General features: G+C 33.8%; 1 protein-coding gene across 1 annotated transcript; it reads left to right on the top strand.

The window, feature by feature from the left end:
* The first annotated feature begins 2057 nt into the window (after positions 1-2057).
* Positions 2058-7363, top strand: LOC104090719 (disease resistance protein RUN1-like). The gene is made up of 5 exons (XM_009595885.4): positions 2058-2692; positions 3846-4941; positions 5038-5466; positions 5585-6496; positions 6580-7363. Exons 1-5 carry the CDS (start codon positions 2196-2198, stop codon positions 7213-7215), a joined length of 3570 nt encoding a protein of 1189 aa, XP_009594180.1. The 5' UTR covers positions 2058-2195; the 3' UTR covers positions 7216-7363.
* Positions 7364-11832: the final 4469 nt, after the last annotated feature.

Below are 11832 nucleotides of genomic sequence, written 5' to 3'. Positions count from 1 at the left end.
ACTCGGGAGAGAGTTACGATAGTTAGAGTGCTCATGGTCGATAGAGAAGACTTAGGCAAATTTATAGGAAACGTAGCGGAAAGGATTCCGACAATTGGGGAAATCATAACTCTATACCTCCTTAGTCTTGTCTAGAATTTCATCCATGTTAGTTGATAATTTTATTGCTTTATAATATTTTCTAGTTAATTAGTAGAAATAAAAATCAAATCTTTATAACTAGAAAATTACTTGAACTTGTGTTTCTTTGCAATATTGAACAGTTGTAGCTAAGCCTTAGTTCTCTGTGAGATTCGACTCCGAACTTGTAAATCGAATTATATTTGCAACGACCGCTTAGTCCTTTTTATAAGGCATAGTTGGGCGTGATCATCCATATTTTTCAAAATGACATAAACAAAATAAATATGATAGTAAACATCATTTTCAAAGCATAACTTTTATTTATGTACAATAATTACATAGCCATACTATCTACTACAAACAACAAAAATTAAAATATTTACATTTCTACAGATTCACTACCGATCACATGACTTGTTTTTTCTTCTGAGAGTGCAAAATAATAAGCTACATCCAAATGCATGAAGTCTAAATTATCTTCAGAAATAAAATTTGCTTCAGCATTTTTCTCTGTCTTCTTCAGGGAGACTTGATGCAGCTCAACCAAGTGCTTTGGCGTACGACATGTACGTGACCAGTGCCCTTTTCCTCCACATCTTTAGCATGCATTTTTTGGCTTTGCTGCTTGCATCGCTTCATGCTTTTGTTCCTTCCTTTTCCACTGCTGGTGGTGAGGAGGGTTCTTTGGTGCATTGTTATTACCACAATTAGAGTTCCCCCCCCGCCATGACCACGACTGGGGCCACGTCCTCTTCCACGCTTAGCTTGGTGGAAGTTCGTCTCATTCACTTCAGAGAATGGACAAGAACCAGTAGGTCGGCTTTCATGATTTTTCATTAATAGCCCATTATGTTGCTCGGCTACAAGAAGATGTGAGATAAGTTCAGAATACTTTTTGAATCCCATCTCTCGATATTGCTGTTGCAGGAGCATATTCGAGGCATGAAAAGTGGTGAAAGTTTTCTCCAACATATCATGATCAGTAATATTATCACCGCATAGTTTCAATTGGGAAATAATTCTGAACATAGCAGAATTATACTCACTGATAGATTTAAAATCTTGTAGCCTTAGATGAGTCCAATCATAGCGTGCTTGTGGAAGAACGACCATTTTCAGGTGGTCATATCTATTTTTTAAATTATTTCACGGTATGACTGGATCTTTAACAGTAAGATATTCCATTTTCAAGCCCTCATCAAGGTGATGTCGTAGGAATATCATTGCTTTGGCACGGTCTTGGTTTGATGCCTGATTTTTATCTTTGATGATGTCTGCCAGACCCATCGCATCAAGATGAATTTCGGCATCAAGCACCCAAGACATGTAACTTTTGCCCGATATATCCAGGGCTACAAACTCAAGTTTAGAAAGATTTGACATTATTTAGAAAAAGAAAGTTCGTACCTCTGATACTTTCAAAGTATTTTCTCGAGATGGCAGAGTCTCGTGCTGATAACGTGTTATAAAATAAAGACTGTAAAGTAAAGACAAGTATAGAGAGAAACTGATATATTATTCAAACTTCAAACTTCTGTACATAATGAACTGAATTCTCCTCTATTTATAGAAGAAAGGAAGCTGCTGTGTAAGCTGCTACTGCTAAGTTGTTGTGCTAGATATATATAATCTTCTACCATGGGTAATATTTATCCATAACGGAGTACCGAAAGGATAAGCTTCTTCAGGAGGCTTATTTCCAATAGAGTACTAAATAGATAAACATATTTACGACGGAATCTCGTATGGATAAGTTTCTTCATGAAACTTATTTACAATAGAGTACTAAATGAACATTAATAATATAATATATTTATAATAGCTACAACAATTGTACTTACAAAAAGCTAAAATATTTTATGACGTCAACCTAAGAAAAAAAAAACATTATTGCAAATCCATAAAGTTGTCATTTTCTAACAACTGCCTTCACTTTTTTATTCAATCAGATCGCCAAAGTTGGAAATAGATGGCTCCTTAATTAAGAAAATATTCCTGCCTGTAATATTGTTTTGTTCCTTCCCTTTGAATCAATAATTGTTTCATGTAGCTAGAGCTTTGTTGAATTGGGTATGGAGCAAGCTATACCCTCGTTGCCTTCTATTTCTAGATGTTCATATCATGTATTCTTGAGTTTCAGAGCCAAAGACACTGGCAAGACTTTCACTGACCATCTCCATAGAAATTTGGTGAGAGCTGGGTTTCATGTATTCAAATGTGATGACGATGATTATGACGGTGAAAAGGAGAAAAAAGAGGACTTGAAGTCAAAATTGCAGAAGGCAATAGAGCAATCGAAGATGTCAGTGATTGTATTGTCCCAAAACTACGCATCATCGGAAAAGTATCTTGATTTGCTTGTCATGATTTTGGAGCAAAAGAGGAATTTTGGGCACATAGTTTTGCCTGTCTTCTTTCACGTGGATCCTTCTGATGTTAGGAAGCTAAAGGGAAGTTTTGGTCAGCCCTTTTCTGTAAATGGTGAGAGTCAAAAGTTAAGAGATTGGAGAAATGCTCTCAAGGAAGTTGCTGATTTGGGAGGGATGCCCTTGCAAAATCAAGCTGATGGGTAACTATTTCCCCTCAACTTCTGTTACAAATAGTATCTTTGATTCTCCATTACATGCCTCTTGCAAGTGGTCAAGATTTTTTCTTTTGTACTAAAGTCAGTAATTTTATCAAAATTAACCGAGAAAAGTAGAACATACAAAGTTCATTAGTTGTTTTTTAGGTATTCTAAATTTTAATTTTGACTTTTTTCTGTGTATTCCGTCTTATGCGGTAAATACTTACCTGCACCGAGTGTTTACCCCAAATCAATTCAACTTCAAACAGACATTAATTAATCATGATAAGTGATAGAAGTGAATGTGCAAACACATGTCATGTTTCTATTGATTTAGTGTAAACGCTCGGTCCGCAGGGATGGAGCCAATGAAGAAGTTACGGGTTCATCTGAACCCAGGAGCTTCGGCTTAGGCTCTGTATAAGTGTTAAAAATTTGACTAAGTGTAAAAAATAGAGTATGAACCCATTAAATTAGACACGATGTGGTAAAGTTCCGATTTTGAACCCATAAAGTTCAAATCTTGAATCCGCCCCTGCCGGTGCGGGTAAGTTTTTATACTGATCCAGTAAGGGTGGAAATCTTGGAGCATATGATCTATACTCTCCAACTTGAGAATCAATGTTAGAGTGAAATTTATTATATACATCTAGGTTAAATATGTTGATTATAACATACACAATCCTTAATGATTGCGATAATTAGGCATCTAGGTAATTAGGGAAATCTCCTTATTTCATGCGCTTAAACACTTCTTTATCATGATCTCTTTAATGTTTATTACCACCAGTTCAGTAAAAGTTTCTTTTTCCTCGTGTTTCATTATGTTGATCAGGACTTGTCAAAAAAAGGAAAAAGTTGAACAATAGCTAAATTGTTTTTTGTAGAACTGATGGCTGGTGGCATCAGTATGTTGTTGAAATACGGAGGCGCTGTGTCCTTCTAATGCCCCTTCATATTATTAGATTAAAAAGTCTTTAGGTCTTTGTAATCCTGAAGATTATAAATTCTTCATCTGTATGTATTTCAGTATTTATCTTTTTTCAATTTTATAGAGTACTTCTCTATAACATATTTCTGTTTCCCATCACCCTATGTTTGTTTAGCTCTTCAATTCAGATTTTAATGGCCTTCACATTTTAATCGGAACTTGTAGACATGAGTCAAAGTTCATTGAGAATATTGTTGAAGTGATTGCAAGCAAGCTACGTCCCAGAGCCTTAAACAATGCTCCTTACCTCATCGAAATCAGTTATCGGGCTGAAGATATTATCTTGTGGTTACAAGATAGATCAACTAATGTAGGGCTATATGTGATCTGTGGGATTGGTGGAATTGGGAAGACAACCCTTGCCAAATTTGCCTATAACTCAAGTGCAAGATCATTTGAAGGAAGCAGCTTTCTTGCAAACATCAGTGAAACTGCAAAACAATGTAATGGCTTAGTTCGTCTGCAGAAGCAAGTTTTTTATGATATTGTTGGAAAAAAAAAGAGGATATCCAATGCTGATGAAGGAATTATGATGATTGAAGATGCCCTACGCTATAAACAAATTCTTCTTGTGCTTGATGATATTGATGAAGTTGACCAGATAGATACAATTTTAGGAATGAGAGAATGGCTTAATCCTGCTAGTAAAATCATTATAACAACGAGGCATGAGTCATTGCTAAAGCCTTCTGTACCTCACAAGGTACTTAAAGTAGAAGCCTTGAATAAAATGGATTCCCTAAAGCTTTTTAGCTTGCATGCCTTCGGAGAAGATCATCCTTTGGAAATTTATCTTGAGCTCTCAAAACGGGTTGTTATTCAATGTGCAGGACTTCCTTTAGCTCTTCGTGTTTTAGGTTCAGCTCTGTCGGGTAGAAGACCAGAAATATGGGGAAGTGCATTAGAAAAGCTGGAAACAATCCCCGATGGTCATGTCATTGAAAAACTTAAAGTGAGTTTTTACTCTCTAGAAGATGACCATGACAAAAATATATTCCTTCATATAGCTCTTTTCTTTCTTGGGATGGATAGAGACGACTCCGTCAGAATACTGAATGGATGTGGTTTTCACACAATAATTGGAATGCAAAACCTCATTGATAGAAGCCTTTTGACAATCAATGACCTAAATAAGTTGGAGATGCATCAGTTGCTTCGAGACCTTGGGAGAGATATCGTTCGTAGGGAATCGCAGGATCCTGGAAAACGCAATAGACTTTGGAATAACAAGGATTCTTTCAGAGTGTTGAACGATAAGACTGTAAGACATTTAGTATGTGTGTTCTGCCCGTCATTGCCCTTCTTTGATGTGCCATACCCTCGCAATTTATTTTTTTCTTTCCAAATTTCCTGTTAGGGCACTGAAAGGATTGAAGGGATCAGCCTTGACATACCTATGTTGATGGAAGATAAATCAGCCAAAAGATTTTTCAATGGCTCGAAAAGCCGCTTCCTAAAAGATCATGTAGAGAACTGTGCAGATCATAATGTTTCGCTGCAACAGCCCTCTTCTGGCTTTTATTCATGGCCTTCAATCGACACTTCATCAAGAAACTCAAACTACAGCATAGGAACTGATGCATTTACGATAATGCGAAACCTAAGGGTGCTCAAACTAAATGATGTGAACCTCAATGGATGCTACAAAGAATTTCCCAAGAGATTAAAATGGTTGTCTTGGCGTAAATGCCCTTTAAAATCCGTACCTGGTGACCTTTCCTGGGAAAGCCTTGTTTGTATTGACATGCGGTACAGCAATTTACAACAAACATGGAGTGAAACTGAGGTATAAATCATCTTTTCTTTTCCTTTTTTTTTTTTCTTTCTCTTTCAGTAGTTTTCTTGGCTTAATGAAGATAGTAAATTTAGAAAAAGAAATTAATTCAATGCTTTTCTTCAATCAGTTTTTGAGATTTCTCAGGATTCTCAACCTTAGTCATTCTTGGGAACTTACCAGAACACCGAGCTTCGCTGGAATGCCCCGACTTGAGAAACTAATTCTTAAAGATTGTATTAAACTGGTTAATATTGATGAAACTATTGGTTGCCTCCAAGAAATCACCCTACTGAATCTGAAAGACTGCAAGAGCATCAGAAAGCTGCCAAGAAATATCGGCAAACTTAAAACTCTTAAGACACTTGATATATCCTTTTGCTCAAGCCTGAAGTGGCTGCCAATGGAGCTTAACATGATAGATTCTTTGAAAGTTCTAAGAGCTGATGGAATTGGTCTAAACCAAATACTCTGTACCACCACCGAGTGGAAATCATTACAGGCATTATTTTCATCTTGGATACCAAAGCCAAGAAACTCTCCTGAAATATCATGGGCCTTTTTACCAAGCTCTTTGGTGAGCTTGAGTCTTGTGAGTTGCAGGCTGTCTGATGAATGTTTTCCCCAGAAGTTTAGCAATCTTCCGCTGCTCCAAGAACTGGATCTAAGTGAAAATTCAATTAGCTGCCTCCCAGAGTGGGTCAAGAGTCTCCCTCAGCTCCAAAACCTCAGTGTCAAGTCCTGTAAGATGCTCAAATCACTTACTGAGATGCCAATTAGCATTTCAGAACTGTCCATAGATAGTTGCTCATCCTTAGAGATGATGACATACCAATCATTGCTATCGAAATATCCAATCCTGGGTCACGATTACAATTGTGACAGTCTAGTCATGATGCAGGGGAATTTTAAGTTAGAAACTCTAGAAAATGCTGACCCGCAGATGCTTAAATATTTTGGTCTGAATGTTGAAACTATGGAAAATGCTATGGTGAAAATGGACCTCTTTTCGAGTTACAAGATGAGAATGCTTCCGTTGCAGGTTCTTGTCTCACGCTCTCCCTATGATTACCCCATCTATGTTTACAGTTGATCCTTAACCGTTGATTTCTGTGACTGAAACAGGGCTTATACGAGCAAGGAATCTTTAGTACATTTCTTCCGGGAAACAAAGTACCTAGCTGGTTCACAAAGTTAAAAAATTTGAATTCAGTAAGTTTTACCATATCTCAACCTCTCAACAATATCCAAGGCCTATCCATAGCCATTGTGTATACAAGTTATGAAAGTCAAGAGGACGAGTTCTCAAGAGCTTACTGGCGTACACACCAGAATATCGTACATAATAGGACTAAAGATCTGAAGTGGATCCACATTCCAAGAGTTTTCGGCGTGCCAGAAGGTAATGAAGAAATAACATGGTTAAGTCACTGGAAATTTGGAGACCTGCTAGAAGATGGAGATGATATTTCTATTTTAGTTAGTTTGAATAGCCTGAAGGTAAAGGAACTTGGCGTCGACCTTGTTTGTAACGAGCAAGAGCAGAGTGACCCATCAAACTGCAATGATGCAAGCCAAGTTCCCAACAACAACAATAAACCCAGTATAATCTCACAAGTGGGGTCCGGGGAGGGTAGTATGTACGCAGCCTTATCCCTACCTTGTGAAGGTAGAGATGCAAACCAAGTTCCCATCTTTGCTAATGATAATGTTCTTGGAGATGTATCACAGCGCGGTAAAGTGTTTAAAATAGGGAGGTGATATACTTGATTAGTTATGGTAATTGGTAAGATATTGACATGACAAAAACCAATAGTATGTTGAAATTGTATATTATGTTGAGAGTTGAGTGCACCCCTAGAGAATGTTGATATTAATTCTAGAAATTCATTAACCATTCTTTAATTAACATAGGAGAGTAAATGCTTGATTTTAAAATACAAGAATTGTAATTGCAGCTGAATTTAAAATAATATTATAGGGCGTTAGAGTAATTTAATCTTCTTTAACAAATTACATTTAAAGACAAAACTTAATTAATTTAACTAACGGGTGTATATGGGGGGAAAAAAGGGTATAGAATTAAAAAAACTGACTTTAATAATTTAAGCGGATTATAGTAAAAGCATACTAACATATTAATGATTATATTTGAAATTCAAATTAAATAGAGACTGGAACAGAGACTTGATCGGACTAAAATATTGTGGCAGAGATATGTACCACCATTTTTTCCTAAAAGGAACCTCTTTGAAATGGTATCTTGAAAGAGATACACTACTAGAAGAAGATGAGAAAGGATAGAGAAGTCAAAGGGAGGGAGAGAGGGTAACGTATGAACGAAAAAGCTTCTGAAAAGGAGAGATATTTTCCTGAAAAGTGGGTGGGCATCCTTTCAGAAAAATGGATTTTCATTTCTCCTTTTCGGTTAGCTACTTAGTATGAATCACACATAGGCGATCTCAAAGAATATAATATTTTTCTAGTTTGGGTAAATCCGAAATTCGAATTTTTTGAATTTTTTGTCTAGATTTTCGGGTTACGAATTTAATTTTTTAATTTTTTGGATATTGGATTTGGTACTTTGAATTTTTGGATATCCAAAAATCCGAATTTCTTATACTTTATATTTAGTCTATCTCCATTATCCATATGTCAATGGTAATAAGTTCAATACCCTACCCATTAGATATTATCTTATATATTCAATATTATTTACTAAGTTAACGTGAGAGTACTTTCTATTTGGACATGGTTTTAATATTTCTACTTCTTATCGGCGTATTAATGTCTCTATTGTATTTTTTTTTTAATAATAATTTCATTACTTGAATACTTCATTTGGATAATTGCGTTAAGAATGAGGAAATTTTCAGGCAATTTAACATGAGTACTTCATTTGAATATTCATTTTTGTAAAAAGAAGAAATATCTACCAAAATATCCAAACCGATTAATTCAAGACCGAACTTAAAAAATTCGATCCAATCTGAACTTATTTGGATTGAATTTGGATTGTCATTTCTTCAATCCGAAAATCAAAAATCCAAATCTAAATTTTCATATGCAATCCGAATTGCCCGAATGCCATCCTACTGAAAAGGTCATTGAATTTTAACTTCATTAAATTAGGAGGGTAGTGATTAACTCAGTATGTTAAAAGTGTTTACTTCAAGTAACAAATATATAGGTGTTCAGCTGAATATGGATGTGAGGGGTCATAGCATGCAAAATCAGAAGACTCAATCATAATTAGGTGTTCAGCTGAAAATGGATTATATGGTTAGTGGGTAAATTTCTTCAAACTCCAGGACTTTCTGTTATGAGGAAAAAATCAGTTTAATCTTTTCTTTTTCCTACTGTAACCAAAAAGTATGACCTTGTTTCGCTATTATCGTTAGAGTTTAAACTTTTTACACACATACAATGTTAATCTTGTTTTACACTATTAAATAATTATCCAGGCCTATCCAAATATTTAAACTTAAAATAGTCGATGGATATATAACATATGAATAATCTATGTATATTGGCTAAAAAGTAAATAATGAATTCGACCGGCTATTTGTTCAAAGATCCTCCTCTTTTCCACACTATTTTTAGCGATGACATTTGTCTTGTTTTTTGGACTGATAAAGATTAAATTAGGACCAAGTTTTAGAGATCACGAGCTATTCATATCTTAATTTCTTTAACGAATGTCAATAAGTATATTAAGCACTAATTTGCAAAATCTTGTATACTTCCCCAACCCAAACTGTATTTTTTTTTCCTGAATAATAAAAGGCAAAAACAATATCCCGGAAAAAAATAAATGGGAGATATTGAACATGTGAAAGCTTTTTTTTTTTATGTGAAAGCTATTGAAAAATCAGCAACTTTGTTTCTTTATGCTTCCATAATTTAATATACCCGAGTCCTATACTTTGTTATTTACACTTCGAGACTTTTCCTTGTCTCCCGCTGAAATGACATTACAAATAATTAGATTCCCTCGGCTGAATACATTTTTACAGTATCTTAAGAAATACATTTTTATAACAAAAAGAGAAAGACAACATTTGTTTTCTTATTAATTTGATACACCATTATGAGAAGTAGTGATGTTCAGTGTGCTAGTGCAAATGATTGATGCAACTTGAGAGTTAAAATGAATCAACAATTTTTGCTAATATAATATTGTTAGTCCTTGAAAACAGATACCAAGGGATTATACAGTACTAAAAGAGGTCCATTTCAGGAGACAAATTAATTAAAAATGCTAGGTGCTTCAAAAGAATAAGAATTCATATGAAAATTGTCTGCCCAAATACTTATAAATTCAACTTTGTACTTTTTTTACTCTAAGAACTTGGCCAAACAGGCTAAAGAGAAGGCGAGAAGGCCTTTTAGGTGTTCCGTCATTTTTTTAATATAACTATTAATTAAAGTAAAAGGAGCAGCGTTTTTAAAGGAATATTGGTGACATAGTCCATTTGGAGTTTGAACTGTCAGATCAAAAATTTAATCCAAGTTGGGTAATTCCTCTTTTTTTCTATTAACTTTGTTGGCGTTTGGCCATAAATTTTCAAAATTATTTTTAAAAATTTGATTTAGGTGAAATTTGATTTGAAGATGAAAATCTGTTTGGAAATAATTTTTCAAACATATTTCACTTTTTTTTTTGAAAAAAATATGAAATATGACTTATATCCATAAGTTCTAAAAACTATCAAATACCCAACAATACTAAACAAACAAACTTGTTAATCTTGTATATGCAGAACCTTCATCGATACCATTCATTCAGAAATCATAGTCCTGAACATAGATAAGTTTGGCACAAAATTATCATTTTTATAATGAACTACATAATACACTATCCTAAAATCATAACATGATATTTTAATATCAACCGCTAATAATACAATTACTAGCTACTATAATTCGTTAAATTGCAATAATATTACAAGATCCATCAGTCCAAAAGAAAATGATAGTAATTAGCTGGTGGATTAGTTGGGTCATAATAGATTGTGAACTTTTTTATAAAATACAAAAGTTTGGGATAATTTTTAAAATTGTTAAAAAAAACACGAGTAATATTTTGTGCCAAAAACAGGTCTAGAGCTAGTTTTGAAATTTGAAAATTTTGTTTTCCCAAAACATGGAATTTTGATAATATGTATTCATTATTGGGTAAAACGCATTTAGTAAATAAATTTCAATTAACGTTTTACACTTTGAATTTGACAGCGTTTACTATTGAATTTTGAAATTTGCCCAAAATGCTGAGAATGTCTCAAAAGCAACTTTAGCGTTTGGTCGAGAGTTTTCCTATGAAAAAGGAAGTTTAAGAGACTTTCGAAAATTGTTTGTTTGAGCCAAAAAATATAATAAAATCATTAAATTTTGCAAAAAACAAGTCAAACAACCAGGGTTGCAGCTAAAACTCAAAAGTTGAATAACATTTTCGAGGATAAAGTTAGATGTGTTTTACCTTTACGGGCCCGTTTTGCCATTAAAAAGATTTTTTTTTTTCGAATTTTTTTTTACTTTTTTTCGGAATAGCGTTTGAACATGCAAATTTTAATTTTTCACTTGAAACTAAATTTCGAAATTTTTCGGAATTTGAAAAAATTCAAAAAAACTTATTTTCAAAAATTTCATTCAAAGCACTCGCAAATATTTAAAAACAATTTCAAATTGTATTCATGTCCAAACACAACTCTAATGTTCAAATAACATTTTCAACTTAAATAAATTTCACAATTCTTATGTCCAAACGCCCGCTAAATATTTTATGAAGTATTTTCCACATATATAGCTAGCTATCTATCCTTCTACTATCAAGCCATTCAAAGCTAGTGGTCCTAAATTTTTTGGTTTAATCATTAAAGCAAATAGATCCATAGCTTCTTATCAATTTACTTGAGCGTTGGTCAACATTACTGCCAAAATCAATTAAAATATCTACTCCTAGTATGGTATGTGACAACATTTGGGCAGAGCATTTCATGCTCATACTAGTTTGTATCTAGAAGAGAGGGCACTAGGTACCATAATTTGTGATAGAAAATATTTCTAGGAAATTCTTTAATATCATAATTTAGTAAAAGGATAATTCCAGAAGCCTCAACTCAAGAATAATAGTATTTGTTTTTACGTATTTTTTATTAATGTAAATAAAAGACAATTTGATAAATTTGTTCTTTTCTAAAGTATTAAATTCTCTATATTAATAATTCTTTTTAAAGTAAATAATTACTACTCGGCAATACATCCATTTGTGGAAATGTCCGTCTAGCTATAATACACCAGCGTCCAAGTAAGGCCATTGATTGACTAATTACTGTATTAATTAAACTTAATGCACTATTTCATTGAAAAGCTATAAAG

This window comes from Nicotiana tomentosiformis, chromosome 1 (assembly GCF_000390325.3).
Source record: "Nicotiana tomentosiformis chromosome 1, ASM39032v3, whole genome shotgun sequence".
Taxonomy (NCBI): Eukaryota; Viridiplantae; Streptophyta; class Magnoliopsida; order Solanales; family Solanaceae; genus Nicotiana; species Nicotiana tomentosiformis.
The sequence above is the reverse complement of the archived record's forward strand: the minus strand, read 5'-3'. Positions and strand labels throughout refer to the sequence as shown.

What these genes read in the sequence shown, in the direction of transcription:
- LOC104090719 (XM_009595885.4), top strand. Translation starts at nt 2,196, where the DNA reads ATGGAGCAAGCTATACCCTCGTTGCCTTCTATTTCTAGATGTTCATAT. An exon ending in AAACATGGAGTGAAACTGAG is followed by an intron (nt 5,467 to 5,584) that starts GTATAAATCATC and finishes TTCTTCAATCAG; the next exon opens with TTTTTGAGATTTCTCAGGAT. An exon ending in TGAGAATGCTTCCGTTGCAG is followed by an intron (nt 6,497 to 6,579) that starts GTTCTTGTCTCA and finishes TGACTGAAACAG; the next exon opens with GGCTTATACGAGCAAGGAAT.